We start from the raw sequence: 22506 nt of genomic DNA on the forward strand, positions 1-22506 counted from the left end.
GCCCAAAGCAGTCAGCCCTTCATGACATTTTGAATGCTACAGATCACATGAGTCAAGAAAAGGCTTGAGTACTTACTAAGGTTGAGAGTATAAATAAATAAAGGTTCCTTCTTCAAAGATCTAATGAGTAGAATTGTCTTAAATGAGTCAAGAGAAGGCTTTGAACCATAAAGCAATCATATGAGGATGAAAGTGTCATTTAATAAAGGTGCTTCCTTACAGATCTTGTGAGCAAAAATGTCTGGAGTTAGTGGTGAGAAGGCTGAATACCTAGTGAGTCAGAGTACCCTCATGTGCCTTACCGTTCTAAGTGGCTCAGGACCCCAAGATGCCATTGTGGGTCTGGCAAAGTGCTCCGGTAAGGTCAGACAACAATGGTACATCCAGAGTGGCCTGTGGGAGTGGGGGGGTGATCGCTCCCTCTGTCTTGCTCCTGATGAGAAGAACCGAAGACTCTGTTTGGCCCCCTGTGTCTCCAGTCAGGTTGCCTGGGCTTTGGATTCATCTGACAGACTGACCTATGGTGGTTCACTTGTCCTGGATGTCCCATGGCAGAAGCCCCAGACCAGTGTTATACTGTACCCTAAACATGACGGGTCAAATCAGAAGTGGTGGCTTCTCTCTGACTTGCAGTCCCGTGCTGATACCACCGGGCCACCACCATCAGCACCAGCCCTGTTACATATTCGCCAGCAAGAGTCTCTTCAGTGCAGGTCCAATGCAGGTGAGCATAACCTCTAGCCAGTCACCCCTGCAATATGATGCAGTCTTTTAAACTGTATCCTTGCTATCTCCTGACAATTTTGTTCAGTAATTTTATTCATCCCCTGTATTGAAGGAATTAATAAAGGCTATATCTAAACTATCCAGTTCAATAAGTGTCGCATAAGCTATGTGAAATCATAATGGAGATAGTAATAATAAAATACTGTACAAAAAGGTCATCATATTAAAGGGTTAAACTTTTTCACTATAATAAAAATAGTCTTTCTATCCATCTGTTGCCAGATGCTTTAATCCTGTAAGGAGTGGCCACAAACAAATCACTTCCATGTAGCCCTGCCCCCTGCCATTTCACGCCCTCCTCCCAGCTTTACCCCCTTCTCTCGTATACCTATCCACTCCATCCCTCCATCTCATCCTTGGCCTTCCCCTCCCTCTCCCCCCTCCATCACACTTACATACACTCTCTTCGTTAGTCTTTCGCTCTTCATCCTCTCCACATGCCCAAACCACCCCAGTGTATTTCTCTTAATGCTTTCTATCACATCCACATCCACATCACAATGTTTCATCACTTCCTTATTTGTCAGTCTGTCTCTCCATGTAACTCCACATGCTCCTCTCATTTCCACTGCTTACACTCTTGGCTTGTGCCCTTCAAACAAGGTCCAAGCTTCACGTCTGTACATTAGAGTTGGTATCACAGTACTATCTTGCAGCAACTTTTTTACTTCCATTCTCACATCTCTATTTCTTATCACTGTTTTCAAAGAACCAGCCACCTTTCTTCTTTGTTGAACCCTTTCAAGCATTGTCCATTGCTACCTTTCCTTCATTATTCTTCATACACTCATCATCTATAATATCCCTGTTTTCCCTCTTCATCTGATTTGCTATCTTAAATGCTATATATACATGCCTGGCAGTGCTGAGAGTGGTGGGGGATGGAGGTGGGATGGGGGGGAGAAGAGAGGGGATGGAGGAAGGAGAGGGAGAGATGCGTGCACCATCACGTCCCATTCAGACGCGTTTGTTTCAAACCTACGGAGCGGCAGAGTGTTCGGACTGGTGAATTGACGGCTATAAGGATTGTGGGAATGTTCCCCAATTTCATTTGTTCTGTGTATTGATTTTTTGGATATCGATGTGCCAGATATCAGGGTATGCCTGTATCAGTAATTTGTGTTGCTGCATGCCCTCTTTGCTTCCTATAGTTTTAACATCCTTCACCAACCTCCTGTCAGTCCTTCTGACCAGGAAATAGTTAATCTGGCTACTGTTTCCCCAAGACTCATATGTAATCAACCTACTGTCTCTTTTCATACAATACGTGTTGCACACAGTCATGTTCATTACCTCCCCAGATTTGAGTATCCTTTCCCCATCTACATTCGTCGTACTATGTAGTACGACATCCCCTACATACACTTTCATATCCATGAGCTGCCTTACCCACATGACCATTTGAGTCCCCACCCAAAACTGTTATCTTTTCATCTACCACACCACCAACTGCTCATATAAAGCCATCCCAAAATCTACTTTTCTGATTCATTCAATCCAACTTGTAGAGCATATGCTGATATAACTGAAGTCATGAGTTTACCAAGCAGTATTTTCACTTCTATAAGCCTTTCATTCACTCTCATTACATTCATGACACATTCCACCCATTTCTCTTCAACAAGGACATCCATGCCACCATACCCATTTACACTTCTTTGCCTAAATAGCTTATACCTGCAATCCCTCCCAGCAAGCATTCTAGCTGACCCTCTCCTGACTGTGGCATTTGTATGCAACCAACATCCACCTGCCTCCTACGCATAGTCACTACTACTTCTTCCTCCTCTACCCTTCAAACTTTACCCACATTGCATGATGGCACTCAACCCCTTGGGTGATTTGATTTCCACAGTCTTGCTGTTATTATTGCTTTTTCTTCTCATTTTCATCATAAGTCAGTAAATAAAGAAGACAAACTACAGGTCCCACCTTCTCACACATTCCTAAGTCCAGGCATGGGATTTGGGACTCATAGCCCACACAGCCAGTGGCAGTGGCCTCGGGGTACCCTGCCAGGACAGCTACAGGGATAACCTCCAGACATGGCTTAGACGCTGTACTTGTCCCAACATAGTGCACTCACTGATAGGGAAGCCTCCTGGGGCATTACTCCCAGGTTCCCAGGTTTGCGTTCCTCTCTTTTGGGTTGAAGCGTCAGCCTTGGAACCACAATGCGCTGTACCCTCTGACACAGATCCGAACCTCATCCCATCCCAGTCCCAAAACCGCTAGCATAGCCTGCACCATGCCTCCCATCATGTCCACCACTAAGCATCAGGGGAAAAGATTTCTGGCTGCATGCCCTTGCTGGTGTCAACCCCTTTGAGATAGTGGGGTACATTGTGTGGTATGTAAAGCTAATGTAGAGTATAAGTGCATGAGATAGTTATAGAAAGTGTTTGGGAGAGTATGCTGGCCTGCTGTCCATTTTAGTGTCACTGGAAAAGATCAGCAAAGGGGGATGGTCAGGATATTCTGATGGCTAGTGAAACGAGCTCCATCTCATTGAGCTCCAGCTCTCTTCTTATCTCCAGCATTCTCATCCTTCTTAGGAATACTGACCTGATCGCTAGTTTCATTGTCTGCCAGCTTCAGGGAAAATGCATACAGTAGGAAAGAAAAGGGATCTGTACCTTGCTTTTGTTGATTTGGAGAAGACTTTGACAGAGTCCCTAGGGAGGTGGTGACGTGAGCAGTGAGAAAGTGTGGGATTGAGGAGTGGCTGGTTAGAGTGGTTATGGCTATGTACCAGTATGTGGGTGCTCGCATTGAGGTGAGAGTGAATGGAAATTTGAGTGCCAAGTTTTCCGTGAATATTGGCTTGCATCGGGTCAGTATTGAGCTTCTTATTGTTTGTCATGGTGCTTGAAGCTTTCTCTCATGACTTCAGAATTGGACTCCCATGTGAGATGTTGTTCATGACTTGGTGTTGACTGCAGAAAATGAAGGGGAGGCAGAGTAAAGATTTAGGAATTGGAGAGATGGTATGGGGCACATGGGTTTGATAGTAAATGTGGGTAAAACAAAAGTGGTGATATCTGGGGCTGGTTGGTGGTACTGTCAAAGCAAAGGGAGAATGGCCATGTGCAGTTTGCCACAAGGGTGTGGGAAGCTGCTCCAACTTGGGCAGTATTTGTGATATGTGGGTGCATAAGAGATGTATAGTTATTAGAGGTAGACTACAAGATAATGCAGATTTCATATGTGCGGTGTGTGGGGGAGTGCATATAGAGTTTGTTAGGTGTGAAAGGACTGATCTTGCTGGTGAGTCTCTTGTATGTAGAAGAGGTTTATTTTCTGGGGGGACATGTTATGTGCTGGAGGTGGGGCTCTGTGGCTCGGGTAAGTAGTAGTTGGATGAAGTTTAGGGAGCTGTTGCCTCTCCTAACATTTAGAGGACTGTCCCTCCGCGCTAAGGGATCGTTGTATGCGGCTTGTTAGGAGTGTAATGCTGTATGGTAGTGAGACCTGGGCAGCAAAGGAAGATGATATTCATAGGCTCAGATGTACAGAAATGACAGTGATTACATGGATGTATAGTGTGTCCTTGACTGTGAAGCCTGTTGGGGCAAGATTTATGACTGAAGAGTTCAGAGGAAGGATTGGGCTGGAGTGTATCAATGTTGTGATGAAGAAGGGTAGATTGAGATGGTTTGGGCATGTGGAGAGGATGTGGGATGACAGTTAGGTGCAGAAAGTGAGAAGTGTAAATCTCAGGAGGTAGGGTTGTGAGAGGCAGGCCAGTAAAGACATGGGATGAGGTCATAATGTGACCTCAGAGATAAGGGGCTGAATTGAGATGCTGGCAGAGATTGAGCAGCATGGAGAGCAACTATTAGGTGACCAAAGCCAATATATGCAAGCATGTTGGAGGCTTTATAAACGGTATGATACAATATGATTGGCTGGTGCTACAGCCTACTCCTTACTCTCTCATAGGGATCCATAACCCCTTGCAGCTCAGTTGATGACCATGTGCAGTAAATTTGGTGAGTTAACTTAAACAGCAACCAAGGACACTCAGGCCTGTTGTCTTGAATGTTAGAGCAGAGGTTACCCTTCCTGCACCCCACTTGAAGTGGAAGCTTATACCTTCAACGTAAGTGGTAATCTTGAAAGTGTGAGAGCGCACCCCTTGGTGTGGGTAGGCGCGGGAAACAGTTGGTAGCCCTGATTAGTTTAAAATTTTAAAATCTTAAAATGTAAAAAAACATGACGGTTTCTAAAATTAATGTACAGTATAATCTCTTAATTTCAGCAGTTCTTACGTCTTTTACCATTAAAGACTGGCATTTGTTCTTGAATACTGTACTCTGTGTAAGAGTATACATACAGTCTTTGGGGAACCTGTACAGTAGGAAAAATTTGGTGTCAGACATTGCTTCAAAGGGTTCATGTGGTCAGTAATAACCCTGTGAATTCTTGCTGGCTGGGCATACTGATTATGACTGTATTTCTGCCCCAAATGCTTGTTTTTGCCATTTTTCCCCACAAAAAAAAACAAAATTCCACAAGACCCTCAAGACATTTTAGGAGGGTGTTAATTTCAAGACCAATCAAGAACACCGAAAATAAAGGTCAAATTTGTTCGGATCACACCAAAATACACCAGAAAAACATAGTACCAGGACAAAACAAAATAGTCCGAACTTGTAAAAGTTTACCGAACACATACGTGAGTTTGTAATTCACACTAAGTGGCTATGAACAATTCGTCTGTTTCGGTAATACTTGGCCATTCTTTACTGTAGGAATAGTTTCATGCACTAATCAAACCAGTTATAGAAGTATCATGTATCATATCTGATAAATAGCTTGGTAGAAATATTGAAAAATAATATGGAAGTGGATCCAGTATCTCACCTTTGTTTTCGTCTCATTGTAAATTGACCATCTCCAGAGAAGAGGTGAATTCTGTTAAAATGATAACAATATGAAACGATTATTTTTCTTTAAACAATGTTTTTATCATTAAATTAAAATTCCCATGACACACTCCACATGGTCCTTTAAATTTTACATAGTTTTCTTTGCACAAGGATAATATAATATGATGAAGTGGCATGCAAAGGGATGCTATGAGACTACCTGTGTATTCCAGTACTACACTGCAGTAATCCTTTCCCGTTCATGGGGGAACACTTTCTCTTTCATGTGTTAAGATTACCAAAAGATATTGCTAGGTCAAGGTGAATGCCTGCCCTTAGTTTAAGACTGTTGCCTTCATTCCTACCTTATAATTTTGGCTTATCAAATCTCATGCAGCTACAACATAGTACAGTATGTAGGAGTGGCGTAGTAGTCTCAGGTGAAAAAAAATTCTATTGTTTTAACAGTACCAATAACAAAACAAATTGACAAGACCAGTGACTGATTTTACTTCCTTCTGCTCTACAGAAGCACCGGATTACCTGATCAGCCAAAGCACTCACACAGTGTTGACAGTGGTGAATGGGTCTAGAGGCAGTGATGCTGTGGTGAAAATGGCAGCGTACAGTGGTAGTCCTCAGCAGCAGTGGTACCCCAAGGATGGTGTGTGGCACTGGGGACAGGACCAGTCACTCTGCCTTGCTCCTGACTGGAATACCCACAACCTCACTCTTGCCCCATGTGATTCCTCAGCTCCCATTTGGTGCATGAACCATCGAGGTATCATGTCATGTGAGTCATGGGTATTGGATGTCCCATGGGAGGAGCCAAGAGTCAGGGTCATAGTCTACCCACATATGCATGGTGAGGAAAACCAGAAGTGGTGGACCCTCTCAACTCTCAAAATAAACGAAAACTTGTCCAATTCCTGTGCCAGAAATACCCACACCTACAATCAGGAATTAGCACGAAGCCTGGTAAACAGACTCTGCCATCCATGTGAGCCCCTCCCATGTCAGCGTAATGTGTCACAGTTTCCAGGCTTAGTGTCACCCCACGCTGTTCGCGTTTCAACCATCATTACTCTTGACCTGAGTACTCTCGGCCAAAGGCAGAATCTTCGCATGACTACACCTGAAGACTGGCAAGCGACCGACCTTTACGTTCGAGATGGTGAAGCTTTTCAGGTGATACTGCCCGAGTCACTCTCGCATCACAAGGCTTCACAGATTACAGTAAGAGTAGGTGCACACTGCGACCACCTCCAGCCATCGTCAGATAATCTCAAAAGAAGTACTTTCAAGCGCATGCCAGTTGTAACAGAGGAATTTGATGTTGAACCAGGGATCAATAATCTCCGTAGTCAGTATGGTGGAAATTTGATTTTCACTTTTGATGAAGGAGAAAATTTTGTTGTTAATATTGAAGTGAAGAATGTTGTGAAGGTCCCACACTACCTCCTGGGCAAGACCAGTAAGAGTGAGTGGGATGAGTGTAAGAGTGGTGATGTTCCTTACTCAGTTCTGGAGACAGGCAGTGTGGTGCTCATTGTGCCATCGCCTGCTGCGTCCACCATCACCAGCCCCAGCAACCTCCTTTGCCGTTATGATCGCGTTATACAACTACTCAATGATTTAGCTGGTTTTGATTCATCAGACCCTCCTCCTCGAGGTAAACAGTGGCTTGTAGAAGATGTTCAGGTAACTGCAGGCAGTGCTCATGCCGGTTTTCCCGCTATGTTCTGCCAAGAGTATTATGAACTTTGCTCCCTTGACACTCCACACAGCTGGGTTATCTGGCATGAACTAGGGCACAACTACCAGCAGAGTAAGTGGTGGTCCTATGCATATGGAAGTGAGTCAACTGTCAACCTATTCTCTCTCTATATTCAAGAGACATTGACTGGGGAAGACCGTCTCAAGAAAGAACACAGGTACAGCAAAACTGCCAAAGCAGTTGATGATGGCCTGACTTTCAAAGATGCTGATTGTTGGCAGAAGCTGGTTTTCTTAATGGAAATAAAACATGCATTTCCTGACAGTGGATGGGAAATGTACCGCACATTGAATCGCACCACCCGTGCCCTGTCACCTAAAGAAGCGGACACTCTTGCATCAGGTCTTCAAAACCAGTACGACTATGTGTACCAAGTTCTGAGCAGGGCTGTAGGAGCTGACCTACTGCCTCATTACCAGCGATGGTCCCTGCCATTATCTCAGCAAGCCCGTCATACTGTCTCACAGCTGGGGCTACAGAAATCACCAAGGGACTTGGCACTACGCAGTTAATGTGCATCAGAAGGTGAATGTATTGGACTAGTGTGGGGCCAGGCCTTGTGCAGCACTCCTAGGCAGGGAACTCACATCACATTTACACAGTCAAAATCCAGGCATAGACTGCTATACATACCTCTCTCTTGTAAACACCTGCAATTTATTCCCCAGGTAGGTTGGACTCATCCTTGAATAGAAACCGGCCAAGGGGAAGGAAAACTTTGAATTCAGATCCGAGCGTTAGTGACTACAAGGGAATATGGCCATTTAAGAAATTTGCGTATGCTACGTATTGGTGGCTTATCAGTGGTGCAAGAGCTACATGACACAGAGTGTTGCTGTTATATACCATCAGCAGGTGAAAAACTAGCTTACATATGCATGCATGACCAAAGCCTTTATAAATGCAAACATAGTAATAATACTGTAAACAGGAAATCCTTGTTATAAACTGCCATTTTTTAAATGTTCTTTTTTGCTATTAAATCTGCACCTAATAATGCTCCATTTTTAGTTCTACAGCATATTCCTTGTCCCCCAAGATGGTGTTTTAAACATGCCGCTTGGCCTTCATTTACATATCTCAAAATTATCCCTTCCTCCACCATCTTTTTACAAGATCCTTCTAGTGACTGTTTTTAGGTGTAGCTCTTACTGCCATCCCTCGAACTACTAGACCTTTTACAAACAAGTGTGTCCCCAGGTGGAATTCAGACTGTTCCAAGGCCCTATGAATGGAGATGCATCGTGTCGTAGTTTCCATCGCAAACGCCAAACTCCTTGTTGCCTCTGCCTTTGTCACTTAAGGCCACTGCTCCTCTTCATCATTCTGTCCAGGCGGCTATATCTCAAAGCTGATGTACATGTGTGTCCTCCTTTATGTTCTACTGCCCTCTCTGTTGTCTGGAGGCATGTACATAAACTTGCAGGCAAACATGCCCCTACTCACTCCCCCGTTTTAAATATAAACAACCACATTATTGCAGATTCAGTATTAGGAGCTGAAGAACTAGGCTCACATTTCAGTTAAGTTAGTAATTGTTTCCATCTGTCTTCACAGTCCCATTCCTTAAAATCAGTCTGAATCAGTGTTGTAGTCAAGACCAGGCACCTCGAGACCAGACTTTCCGAGACCAAGACCAGATCCTCCGAGACCAAGACCAAGACCAGACCCTCCGAGACCAAGACCAAGACAAGGGCCCACACCAGGACTGTGACAATTTTGCTTCTTTTTCTGACCCGTGTCAAACATTTTCCAGGCACCCCAGGGAGCAGTCATAGCACTCTTCAGCCCTGCACATCAGTGTTGCGGCTTTGAAAGTTTTTTAAGTTTTTAAACTTTTGAAAGTACAGTTTTGAAGTTATAACGTATGATGTTGCATACTTTGTCAGTCCCATCATGCTCATGGATAGCTGTATCTTCCTTATGCGAAAGCTGGTTTTTGGAAAATTAATTTTCGCACTTCTCTCCGAGCTTTACCTGTGCCCAAACGTTCCATACACAACATATTCATCTTTCATTTCTCCTGAACAGTCGAGGGGGACTACCTATTTTTCAGGATAATCACACAAGAGTCCAAAGGGGCTTCAGGATACAGAGGTGGGAAGCAAAAAATTTTCATAAATATAAAATATATATTTTACTTCCACAAGTGCTCCAAATACTGTACTTCTTACGGTCATACCCACTATTAGTTGAAGAGAACAGTTTTCACTAACTTTCCTTCTTGCTACTACAGATGATTTATTGGCCCCAAGGTGGCCCCCCCCCCACTTTAGTGGGGCTAGAAACGCCACTGGGTCACATGGCCATGGCCCCCTGCTCATAGGTGAATAAGTTGTATGAAATACTGTACGAAGGTGGCTGTGAAACACTAGAAAATATTCTGATTTCTTCTAAAAAGGTCACAGAATTCACTGCAGGCCTCTGTGAGAGCCATTTGGAAGCTCTGAAGGGTCATAACTTGAAAGGTTGGAAGCCACTGATGTCTGACTTGGTCCCCATCGCTCCAAAATCCTAGCTACGCCCCTGTAAGGAAGGAAATATATTTATAAAATTTAATATGTGAACAACTGAACATCTGGGTTAAATGTTTTTGCTTTCAGTGCTTCATTGGCATGAAGAAACAAACAGAAAAATAGAAATTTTTGTGGTTACATTTTCTGGGCAAACTAGCAAAACCTGTGGTGTACGTGTACGAAGGGTGCGGGGATTGCATACACCATACATGTATATGAAGTACACGGAAGTTAACAGAGCTGTAAACATGCATGCGTGCAAATGGAGATTATGACTGCGAGAATGGCCATGCCATGCATGCTCTCTTGACTCGCACACACTCTATTGACACTTCCAGGGCTCAGCTCATGCATCATCATCGTAGCACTAGCCAGGCAGTATCTGTGGACAGTACAATGCTGAATGGCACACCATGAATCGAATCAGCTGTGATTTTTCTCCGTGTATGATCATAAATTCCGACCTTCCCCATGCCGCAATGCACTTTGTAATGCTGATCTCGACCTGGTCTCGAGCCAGAACTCCGATACCAGAAGCTTCGAGACCAAGATCAAGACCAAGACCACATCAGGCGAGACCAAGATCAAGACCAAGACCACATCAAGCGAGACCAAGATCAAGACAAGACCACATCAAGCGAGACCAAGATCAAGACCAAGACCACATCAAGCGAGACCAAGATCAAGACCAAGACCACATCAAGCGAGACCAAGATCAAGACCAAATCAAGCGAGACCAAGATCAAGACCAAATCAAGCGAGACCAAGATCAAGACCAAGACCACATCAAGCGAGACCAAGATCAAGACCAAGACCACATCAAGCGAGACCAAGATCAAGACCAAGACCACATCAAGCGAGACCAAGATCAAGACCAAGACTAGATCAAACTGGTCTTGAGACCTACAACAGTGGTCTGAATGTAATATCATCAAATGAGCTGTATAATGCTCTCTTCACTTCCTATGAACTGCTATCTGTGCTTCAGTCTTGCCATAGCACTAGTGGAGGTCTAGATGGCATTCATTATCAAATGATTAAGCATCTCTTGTCCATTTCCATGACCTTCTTGTTATTTTTTTTATAACAGAGTCTGGACAGAGGGATGTTTTCCTCCCACATGGCATACTAGTTTTGAAAGCACCCCATTTCTGAGCGTCCAGGAACACTTTCATCACTATCACCAGCACGACGGGACATTGTTATCCCAGTAATCACACATGAAACTGTAAAAGTTGCAAATGATGGCTGTAAAATAGTGAAAATTCCCTTATGTGTGCTACGGATAGAGTACAGTGGCAGGGACTGACAAAGGGCACGGCAAAAACTCCTGCCAAACACACTGCCACATACAGCCAGCCAGTCAGTAAGCAAGGCTCGCGGACCAGCTACATTCTCATTTGCCACAACCAGCACAAACACACACACACACACACACACACACACACACACACACACACACTCCTCTACTCTCATACCACCACCACAGCTGGACGATGTACATAATTTTTTGAAGGACTCAACCATACTTTCGATGGTAGAAGGTATTTTCATCCAAGGCCACACAATAGAGTATGAGTGAAAATAATGTTATCCAACAAAAGCGTATTTTCCAGCCAGTGTCTGTGAACCCCTCCGTTGCACAGCCCCTCATATTTCCTCCACAGAAATATCTGCTCTGCAACATCTATGCCTCCTTCAAGCTCTCTCCTGTACCACATGTGACACTTCACATAGTCCTGGTTCTTTCCTTACTTGATTTTGAATGCCAAGTCTGTTCCTCTGCCCCCCCCCCCTTTCTTTCCAAACTTGACTTGTTCCAATATCTAGGACTATGATTAGCTCTTGTTGCCTTTAACCCCTTAACCGCGGGCTTGTTTTGCTTTGACTTGTGGCTCCCATGGGCATATTCGCGCTCCAACAGACTCTCTAAAAATATTTGCCAAAAATCAATTATTAGTCCTAGAATATTAAAATCACATATGCTTATGGCATATACCTTCAGCTTTCTCCTGGGGTGTTTGTTGAGCCTTCGTCGAGTACCGTAGGACTTGTGGAGACCTCTGAAGTTGGGTAACGAAGTCTCCACTTTACACTTCCCGACAACCAGTAATATGATTACCACAGCCTGATATTATCACTAGAAACACTATTCTATGATTCTCAAATAGTTTGGAATCCATATTAAAAAAAAAACCCCACTGTGAAAGCAATGAAAATTATGAAGGCGTATGACCTTCCCACTTGACATCGTTCGCCGCTGGCGTTCTGTCATTTATTATTCATAGAAACACTCACAGTTTATATTTCTATTACTATATAACACTTATATATATCTACAGTCTTTATCCATAAGTTTCCTTCAGTAATAGCAGTTTATTGTCACTGTAGGCATTCAGTTTCTTTCAGTAAAATACGTAGCATTCACTTTCTCGTCTTGTATACTAGCGTTGAGAGTGAATGTCACTTTCACCTTCACTCTCATAACTCTTAGTATTCATACATGCTAGAGTGAAACTTTCACTTTGATTACTCCGAGTATATATACTCGTATTCTTATAATACTACTCATTTACATTTCTATTTACGTTCTCTATTTTATTTACAATATTTACATTTCTATTTTATTTACACTGTGTTAGGCACTGTCACTTGCAGTAACTTATAAAATTATTTTCCACTGTTCACTTATACTTACATTCATTGCTTTCACTTGCTGTTTACACATTATTTACAATTCCACTTGCACTGTTTTACTCACCAGAAAGATCGTAGTCACTCTCTTTCCACACGAGGTTTAGTAGGGGGTAGAGGTCACAGGGCCCTTTGCATGGGGCTAAAAAGCAGCGGAAGTTAGCAGGCGCAAATCCGACGTACTCTTACCTTGAAATACGACAGTAAACTGATAATGGTGGGCCAGGGTGGCCTACCTAGGGAGAATGCATTACTGCCAACATCAGCCTCGTGAGAGCTGCTAATATATAGCTATGAAATGATTGGCAGGAAATCTAGACAATACATTATAAATTAGGTAGTTCCAGGTGAAGGCAAATATCACTTAGGCTTCTCCCTTCCCTCCTTATATATATTTTTATTTCGAGACTAGATTATACGGCATATTTCAAGGGGAAATAAACAGCGAAAATTAGCGAATGAGTGCTTGTGAGGTGTTGTCAGGTGATAATTAGCCAATTCCGGGTGTATGGCACTATCACTTACCTTATTTCTTTTTTGTATATATTACTTGGTTTAAGAATAGGGCATAGGGCTTATTTCAATGGATGAAATCAGTGGAAAATTCCAGAATACAGTGGATGGCCTGCAATAATTAGGTAGTTCCCAGTGAATGTAAATATCACTTAGGCTTCTCCCTTCCTTTCTTATGTATATTTTTATTACGAGAATAGATGATACGGCATATTTCAAGGGGGAAATAAACAGCGAAAATTAGCAAACGAGTGCACGTGAGGTGTTGTCAGGTGATAATTAGCCAATTCCAGGTGTATGGCACTGTCACTTACCTTATTTCTTTTTTGTATATATTATTTGGTATAAGAATAGGGCATAGGGCTTATTTCAATGGATGAAATCAGTGGAAAATTCCAGGGAAGATTTACTTAGCGTAGCACGGCCGGGCAGGCGAGAGGAGAGGGTAATGGAGGGGAGGTAGGGAGGGGAGTCAAGAACGGGGAGAAATGGCTAACTTGTCAACAATGGATGGGAGTACAGATGAGATTAGGAGTGCTGACTAGTGTTGGACATTGGCAGTACTGATAGATGATACAAGCCACCACTTGAAAGCCCGGGCGAATTCAAAATAACACAGAATCACAAAAGTGACGCCCCGCGGTGTGATCCCTTGCTCCCAAGCATCACAAAAGTGACGCCCCGCAGTTAAGGGGTTAAATATTCTCCCATCGAAAGCCTACATGCTGAATCGGGCCTACCCACTATTTTCCGACATCGTGCTCTTCTCTCACCTTGATACACAACCAGCCTCCGTCAGTCCCCTTCCCAGAAGCTTACTATCCCTCCACCCACACTAGCAAAATTTTGCTTCCTGCCCACACTTATGTCCCTCCTTTCCAGTTTGTATATACAACCTTTGCTGTCCCACTCTTTCTTTACCATTTCTGATGTCCTTATATGTTCTGATAACTTCCTCAACTGGCTTTTACCTCCTACTCCTATCTGCACCTCTTTTTATTCCTTACTCCATATCCTACATCTCATCCCTTACTCTGCATTCCTATTTCCTCGAACATGTATCTTCTCATTCTTCTCCCACTCATGTTTACACTGATGGGTCTAAAACATCAAATGGCACAGGATTTGCAATACTTTTCTCTCTCGATTCTATCAGTTACTGTACCATCAGTTGCTAGTGTGCCCACAGCAGAACTCAATGCGATATTTTTTTTTTTTTACGGTGTTTGCTTTACTATTCATCAATAATACACTGATGGGTCTAAAACATCAAATGGCACAGGATTTGCAATATTTTTTCTCTCAATTCTATCAGTTACCGCACCATCAGTTGCTAGTGTGCCCACAGCAAAACTCAATGCGATATGTTTTGTTTTACGGTGTTTGCTTTATTATTCATCAATATCTTTTGTTCTTTCCATTGACTCCCTTAATGCACTTTCCCTTTTGTCTTCTTTCCCCTCTGTATACCCCCATGTTCATGAGATTCAAGAATGGCTATTTTGTTTATCTGTCAGAAAGAAAAATAAACATTTCTGCTGGGTTCCTTGTCACGTAGGTATACCTGAAAATGAACAGGTTGGTTCTTTGGCTTGTTCTGCAATCTCTTTGGGGTATTCTCATTTTTGTGCCATTTCAGTCTCTGATTACCTCCCGATTATCACTTCTTTTCAAACATCAAGATGGCAGTCCTTCTGGTCTAACATTTCACCCATTAAACTCCACACAGTAAACTAGTCTGTTTCCTCGTGGCATAGTCCATGTCACAGAATAAAATGATGGGAAACTGTACTAGCTCATCGACATATTGGTCATGCTCAGCTCACTCACTCATATAGGATGTCCAATGGACCTCCTCCTCCTCCTCCTTGCTGCAACAGTGATGTTCCCCATACTGTTTCACATATCCTCTTAGACCGCCCAGATTATGCTACTGCTCATGCCACTGCTTTTGTTTTTCTAGCATAGCTTCGTCCTCGTCCCTCTCTCTGAGATATTCTCGGAGAATCCCAGTACTTTTCTGTAGGTCGTATTACCGGTATGTCGTTTCAACAAACAATCCATATTCTTCCCCAAATCTAGAATCCCCTTTTTGTTTCAAATTATCCTCTGCCATGCTTTCTCAGTTCCTTATGACACCTTCAGATCATAGCATAGTGCCACATGATCCTTACTATCTGACACTTGGATTTCATTCAGTCAGTCACTCACTCTGCAGTGTATTTGTCAGTTGCTCCAATTTACAGTACAGTAATCCCGCATTTTTTGCGGATTTTTTGTCTACGGTTTTGCCCTCTCGCGGATTTTCTTAGCTTTAATAAGTTCAACAAAAATATCCTTGAATATACAGAAAAAAAAAAAATTGAAACTCCCGCAGCTTCCAATTGTAGCGCGGTAAACTCACGCCACCCTCTGTCCCTTTCCCGTGGCCCCTCTGCCAGTGTTACCATATCTAGCATAATTTTATTCTTTTAGCATAATTTTGATCAAATTTTCGAGTCTGGAATATTTTTTAGCATATTAGAAGTTTTAGAATCATTCTAGCATAATTTAGAATGGAATGGAATATTTTTAGAATAATTTTATAAAAGCTACAAATCAGAGAGAGAGAGAGAGAGAGAGAGAGAGACGAATAAGGTAAGAAGATGTTTGAATAGTTGGTTACTTTCAGTTTGGGCTTGGTTGGGTTGGATTAGGTTAGGTTAGGTTAGGCTGGATTAGGTTAGGTTAGGTTAGGTTGGATTAGGTTAGGTTAGGTTAGGTTAGGTTTTAGGTTAGGTTCGGTTTGGTTCGGTTAGGTTAGGATAAGTTTGAGCTTTGTACTTTACCCATGAAACCTAGGTTTTTCCGATGGATTTTGGTATGATTCATTCGATTTTCAGCTTCATTTCAGTCGGAAATGACCATTTTCTGTGTTTACCCCACCTCCCTATAACCCCGATTCCCCAAAGATCCCTCATTATTTCAGGGGGATGGGGGGGGTCATATCTCAAAATCTGGTTATTTCCGACGGAAATGATGCTCAAAATCGAACGAATCACATCAAAATCCATCAGAAAAACGTCAAGTTTCGTGGGAAAAAGCAGTATGGGTAGATACTGATATTTATCCTCTTACTGAATGTAGGTTCATTTTAATATTTTCATAGTAAACAATACATAATTAATATGTTGCACGAATATGTATAGAATTTTATCATTTAGCTTCAAGTTAGCATAATTCATTTTTTACTTGGAACAAATATGCTCAATCTAGCATAATTTTTTCATTGCCCTAGCATAATTTCGTTGTTTGGATATGGCAACACTGCTCTCTGTCCCGCATTCTTCAGTCCACGCCTGACTGCCTTAAGTGGCTGTTGTGGTTGTAACCACACTATGATATGAGCCTCTTGCCTCCCACTTGCTTTCCACATGGCCCCAGGACGTAAGCCAGCCTCACCAAAGGCTAATAATACAATTAGTAAGAACTCCAAAGTGACAAAACGATCAAGTTATGACCTTAGCAGAGAAAATTGTGTTACTGGACAAGCTAAGAAACGACCGTGCGAGTGTTTGCTATCACCAGTTAATGCATCTTTTTATTTTGTACTGTTTTGTTAATAAATGTGTAGATAATTGTGTATTACAGTACGGTGTTTACGTTTTTCCTTCATAATGGAGTATGTGCTTTCAATCTTGTAAGAAGGTATTTCGGGATGAGTATGGAGGTTTCGGGACAATTCGCAGTCACAACAAACATGAAACAATTCGCCTTCATTAATGAAGATAGCTATGGGTGACACTAGAATATAATTCAAAGGCGACTACAGCGAGGAAGAAACAAGTTAATTATTGACTAAAGGTGCAACTAATAAATAATTTCCAGAACCTACGCTACTGAACATAGACTGCTGGATCCCCCTGAAATATAGTTATTAAAGTATTGATTAATTAATAATAAGTATATTGAAAGTATTGATTAGTATATTTATAGAATGGCGGGGAATCGTCCAGGGTGCGAATTGTTCTGAAGGGGAATCGTCCATGTTTTGACGGGGAATTGTCTGACGGCGAATTGTCTCGCAATCAGTATGGACATGGACTGTGTGATGGGCAGCATGGTGGACACAAGTGCAAGTTTTCAATTGTTAATAGAGTATTCGCGGAATTGACTTTTCGCGGGGGTTACAAGAACGTAACTACCGCGAAATATGCGGGATTACTGTACCAGTTAGAAGAACTGACCGATGATGTTCAAGAGTGGCTTCTGGATGTGGTGAACCCGATATAACTGGGAAGCTCTGCTGGAGGAATAACATTATATTTAGGATAAGGTGGTAAAAACTTTAGACCTGTATGTGCCATATATTTTAAATTACTGCATTTAGAGATTTTTATATATTATAGTGTTTCATTATTGAAATGTTTATATGAACTAAATTTGCATACATTTTGTATATAAATTAAAAAATATATTTTGGCTTACATTTTGTATATAAATTAAAAAATATATTTTGGCTTACATTTTGTTTATATTTCACCTTACCTGTAGCGACTGTATAATGATAGAAAAATAATAAATGATGGATGAAACTCACCCGATCATATTAGATGGTAAAAGGATTGGGATGATGATGGGTAATGATGGTGAAAGTGACAGTGATGATGAGGGTGACAGTGATTATTATAATGGTGATCGTGGTGGTAATTAGTCATAGTAGGTATTGTGAGACTTATGGTGGTGATAATACATTTATCACTTGCAGTTGACTTGACATTTGCCACCAAATGATTCAGTGAAAATATAGTAAAGATAAGCATTCATAAAATTCTCTCTCTCTCTCTCTCTCTCTCTCCATTTATCTTCCTCCCTCTTGTAGTAATATCTGATTTAGTAATACAGGGTGCCTTCTTTAATGAGCCCTTAAAATAATTATATATGGAAGACACTGCTTTTATAAGACTTCAGTGTTTAACCTGTCACGTCCCGAGGTTTTCCGCACCTCCGACATCCCCCAGTCCCGAGGTATTTTCGAAAAATTTTTTTTGGCTAAAACCTTCACTTTTGGTGAGAAACATCAAAAATTCATAGAGAAATCGCTCACCTGAGGTTTAAAATACTCATTCCAGGTAGGAGTTCCTCCTTACCTGACTGGGTTTTCTAACATGCTGGCACCAAAGAAAACGAGTTCTATGGGAGGGTAAGTATTTTATCCACTCATAGACGGTATTTATTTATTTACTTGGTACGAATGTATATATAGTATGAGAGTATATTGCTTTTCAAGCAGTAATAAAGGCATTATGAGCACTGTTTCACTCACTATCACCATACCTGACCTTTTTTTGCCACATTACCTGATCATTATTTCTGGAAGTTTTTTCTTCTAATGCTGTGTAAACATTGTCCTCCACAATGTCATCGATTGGGGAATCACTCTGGCCCTGAATATCTTTACTAGCCAGGTCACTGGTAACAGGTGAATTGCCGAGACAATGGCGTGATGGGGGGAGGTTATGCGGTGTATGGCATTGTCCCTGCTTGGCATCTTGTAGAGGAACAGAGGAAGGTGTCCCGTGTATACATACGAAAAATCACGCGCGAAAATTTAAAATTGTGCAAATTAGGGACCTAGCAATTGCACGACGTACTGGTACGTCGCCGGGACTGGCAAATGCAAATCGTTGCAACGTACCCATACGTCGACGGGACAGGGCGGGTTAAGATGAATACTACTGGATGGAGTGCTGTTGGAATGTCAGAGAAATACAAACTTAGCCACTTGGAGGACACCTTTTCAACTCCCTTCTGGATCTTAATGTAGAAGAAATATGACATGGTGCCAGCTTAGTGAGACTGTTAACCCCTACACCGCGGGCATGTTTACCAATGTTTTGTGTGTGCCGCGGGGTTATTCGGGCTCCGACAGACTCTCAAAAAATATTTGCCAAAAATCAGTTATTAGTCCTAGAATATTAAAATTACATATGCTTATGGCACATACCTTCAGCTTTCTCCTGGAATGTTTGTTGAGCCATCGCCAGTTACCGTAGAACTTGTGGAGACCTCTGAAGTTGGATAACGAAGTCTCCAATTTCCACTTCCTGACAACCCGTAATATGATTACCACAGCCAGATATTAACACTATAAACACTACTCTATGATTTTCAAGTAGTTTGGGATCCATACTCCAAAAAAAAAAACCACTGTGAAAGCAATGAAAATTACGAGCGCATCTGACCGTCGCACTTACGCTAGTTCGCTCTTGGTACCCTGTCATTTATTATTCATAAAACTCCTCACACTTTATATTTCTATTACTATATAACACTTATATATATCTACAGTCTTTATCCATACGTTTCCTTCAATAGTATTAGTTTATTGTTACTGTAGGGATTCAATTTCTTTCAGTAAAATACGTAGCATTCACTTTCTCGTCTTGTATACTAGCACTGAGAGTGAATGTCACTTTCATCTTCACTCTCATAACTCACAGTATTCAGACATGCTAGAGTGAAACTTTCACTTTCATTACTCCTAGGGTATATACTCGTATTCTTATAATACTACTCATTTACATTTCTATTTATGTTCTCTATTTTATTTACGTTATTTACATTTCTATTTTATTTACACTGTGTTATGCACTGTCACTTGAAGTAACTTATAAAACTATTTTCCACTGTTCACGTATATTTACATTCATTACTTTCACTTGCTGTTCGCACATTATTTACAATTCCACTTGCACTGTTTTACTCAATAGAAAGATCGTAGTCACTCTTTTATCAATTGTCAGCCCTTTACCTCTTTCCATACGAGGTTTAGTAGGGGGTAAAGGTCACATGGCCCTTTGCATGGGGGTGAAAAGTCCCTGAAGCTAGCAAGAGCGAACTGACGTACCTCCACGTTGGAAGATGAGAGTGAACTGATAAGGGTGGGCCGGGGTGGTGGCCTACCTAGGGAAATTCATTACTACCAATGTTAGCCTCTTGACACAGCTAATATATAGCAGTGAAATGATTGGCAGGAAATCTAGACAATACATTATAAATTAGGTAGTTCCAGGTGATGTAAATATCACTTAGGCTTCTCCCTTCCCTCCTTATATGTATATTTATTACGAAAATAGATTATAAGGCATATTTCAAGGGGAAATAAACAGCGAAAATTAGCAAACGAGCGCACGTGAGGTGTTGTCAGGTGATAATTAGCCAATTCCAGGTGTATGGCACTTTCACTTACCTTATTTCTTTCTTGTATATATTATTTGGTATAAGAATAGGGCATAGGGCTTATTTCAATGGATGAAATCAGTGAAAAATTCCAGGGAAGATTTACTTAGCATAGCACGGCCGGGCAGGCGAGAGGATAGGGTAATGGAGGGGGGGTAGGGAGGGGAGTCAAGAACGGGGAGAAATGGCTAAATTGTCAACAAGGAGTACAGATGAGATTAGGAGTGCTGACTAGTGTGGACATTGGCAGTACTGATAGATGATACAAGCCCCCACTTGGAAGCCTGGGTGAATTCAAAATAACACAGAATCACAAAGGTGACGCCCCGCGGTATGATCCCTTGCTCCCAAGCGTCACGAAAGTGACACCTCGCGGTTAAGGGGTTAACAAGGTCGAAACTAACATGGGCAGACACGAGGAAGTAGCTCTAACGGCAACGACAACTCTATAGAGAGCTCCTGAAATGGATGTGCTCATTAGCTTACACAACGGAAAAGGTTCAAAACTACCTATCATACAGTGATAGAAACTCTTACTAGTAAATTTCACCTCATGATATAACACTTCAACAGAAACAACACGCAGCCAGGCCAGCTGCTCTCAAAAGGTTTGGATATTTATAAAACTCTTCTCTATTCACACAAGTGCTAAGCATGATGTTAACAACACAAGCGAATAATAAATGATCTGAATGATACATGAGAACATAAACAATTTGATCGCCCACACGTAACAACAAATATATATATATATATATATGTGTGTGTGTGTTCTTCCCTAATTGTATCTTTACAAGAATGAGTCAAACTTGTACTGTCCCGTGTCTTAAACCATATTTATCGTACATATCCTTAAATTTGTGAATTGTTTTGGTACACACTATTTCATTCGGTAGTACATTACATTGATCAACTGCTCTGTTTGGGAAACTGAATTTTCTTACGTCTTTATCACCTCTCTTCTTATGCAGTTTTTTGCAGTGTCCTCTTGCTGATGCTTCTCCATATGTTAAGTAATCATTTATGTCTATTTTCTCCTTCCCTGATATGCACTTATATAGCATTATCATGTCACCTCTTTTCCTTCTCTCCTGTAGTGTTGGTAGATTCAGTTTATTTAGTCTTTCTTCATAGCTTAGGTCCCTTAAGCTTGGCATCCATCTTGTAGCGGCCCTTTGAACTTTTTCAATTTTGTCTATGTGTTTTTTGAGATGAAGACTCCAGACTACTGATACATATTCCAGGGTTGGTCTAATGAATGATGTTATTATCCTTCTTAGTATGTCTTCATTTATGTATGTGAATGCTATTCTCATATTTGCAAGCAGTGTATACATGTTCCGTACCTTCTCGCTGATGTGGTCAGTCGGAGATAATCTGTTATCGATAATCAAACCTAGGTCCTCCTCTCTTTCTGATGTGTATAGGGTTTTATTTCCTAACTTATAATCCCAATCAGGTCTTTTTCCACTTTTACCAAACTTGATTACATGACACTTGTCCACACTGAATTCCATTTACCATGTATTACTCCATTCATGAAGTTTATTTCATTCTTCTTGTAGCTCTTTACAAGAGTCTGTGTTAGTAATTCTCCTTTGTATTTTTGCATCATCTGCAAACATATTCAGATAGCTCTCATTTCCAGTGTTACTGTTTATATCACTTATATACACTAAAAACATGATTGGTGCCAGCACTGAACCCTGTGGTACTCCACTAGTGACTTTCCATGATGAGTAGTTTCCTCTTAGTACTGATCTCATTTCTCTTTTTATGAGAAAATCTTGCATCCAACAAAACAGTTTGCCTCGAATTCCTCCTTGATGGTACAGTTTCCATAAAAGTCTTTGGTGTGGTACTGTGTCAAAACCTTTCTTGAAATCTAAATTGATACTGTCCACCCATCCTTCTCTTTCCTGTATTGTGTTTGTTACTCTGTCATAGTAGCTCAACAGATTAGTAACAGATGGATTTCCTTTTCTGAAACCAAACTGTCTTTCTGTTATCATACTGTGTTCTTCTAGATGATTTACCCAAGCTTTTCTTATAAGTTTTTCTAATACCTTGCTTACAACACTGGTCAGTGATACTGGTTGGTAGTTGAGTGGATTTTGTCTATTTCCTT

General features: G+C 41.5%; 1 protein-coding gene across 1 annotated transcript; it reads left to right on the top strand.

Annotated features, from left to right (window-relative positions):
- Positions 1-233: 233 nt before the first annotated feature.
- Positions 234-8322, top strand: LOC145392189 (putative lipoprotein YghJ). The gene is made up of 2 exons (XM_080266638.1): positions 234-724; positions 6187-8322. Exons 1-2 carry the CDS (start codon positions 238-240, stop codon positions 7944-7946), a joined length of 2247 nt encoding a protein of 748 aa, XP_080122764.1. The 5' UTR covers positions 234-237; the 3' UTR covers positions 7947-8322.
- Positions 8323-22506: the final 14184 nt, after the last annotated feature.

Source organism: Coenobita brevimanus, chromosome 21 (genome assembly GCF_032717465.1).
Source record: "Coenobita brevimanus isolate Jiangsu-jjx chromosome 21, ASM3271746v2, whole genome shotgun sequence".
Taxonomy (NCBI): domain Eukaryota; kingdom Metazoa; phylum Arthropoda; class Malacostraca; order Decapoda; family Coenobitidae; genus Coenobita; species Coenobita brevimanus.

Bases quoted from the DNA above. Each gene is read 5' to 3' on its own strand.
- LOC145392189 (XM_080266638.1), top strand. From the start codon at position 238: ATGTCTGGAGTTAGTGGTGAGAAGGCTGAATACCTAGTGAGTCAGAGT. The intron at 725-6,186 runs GTGAGCATAACC...TCTGCTCTACAG, and splicing joins TCAGTGCAGGTCCAATGCAG to AAGCACCGGATTACCTGATC.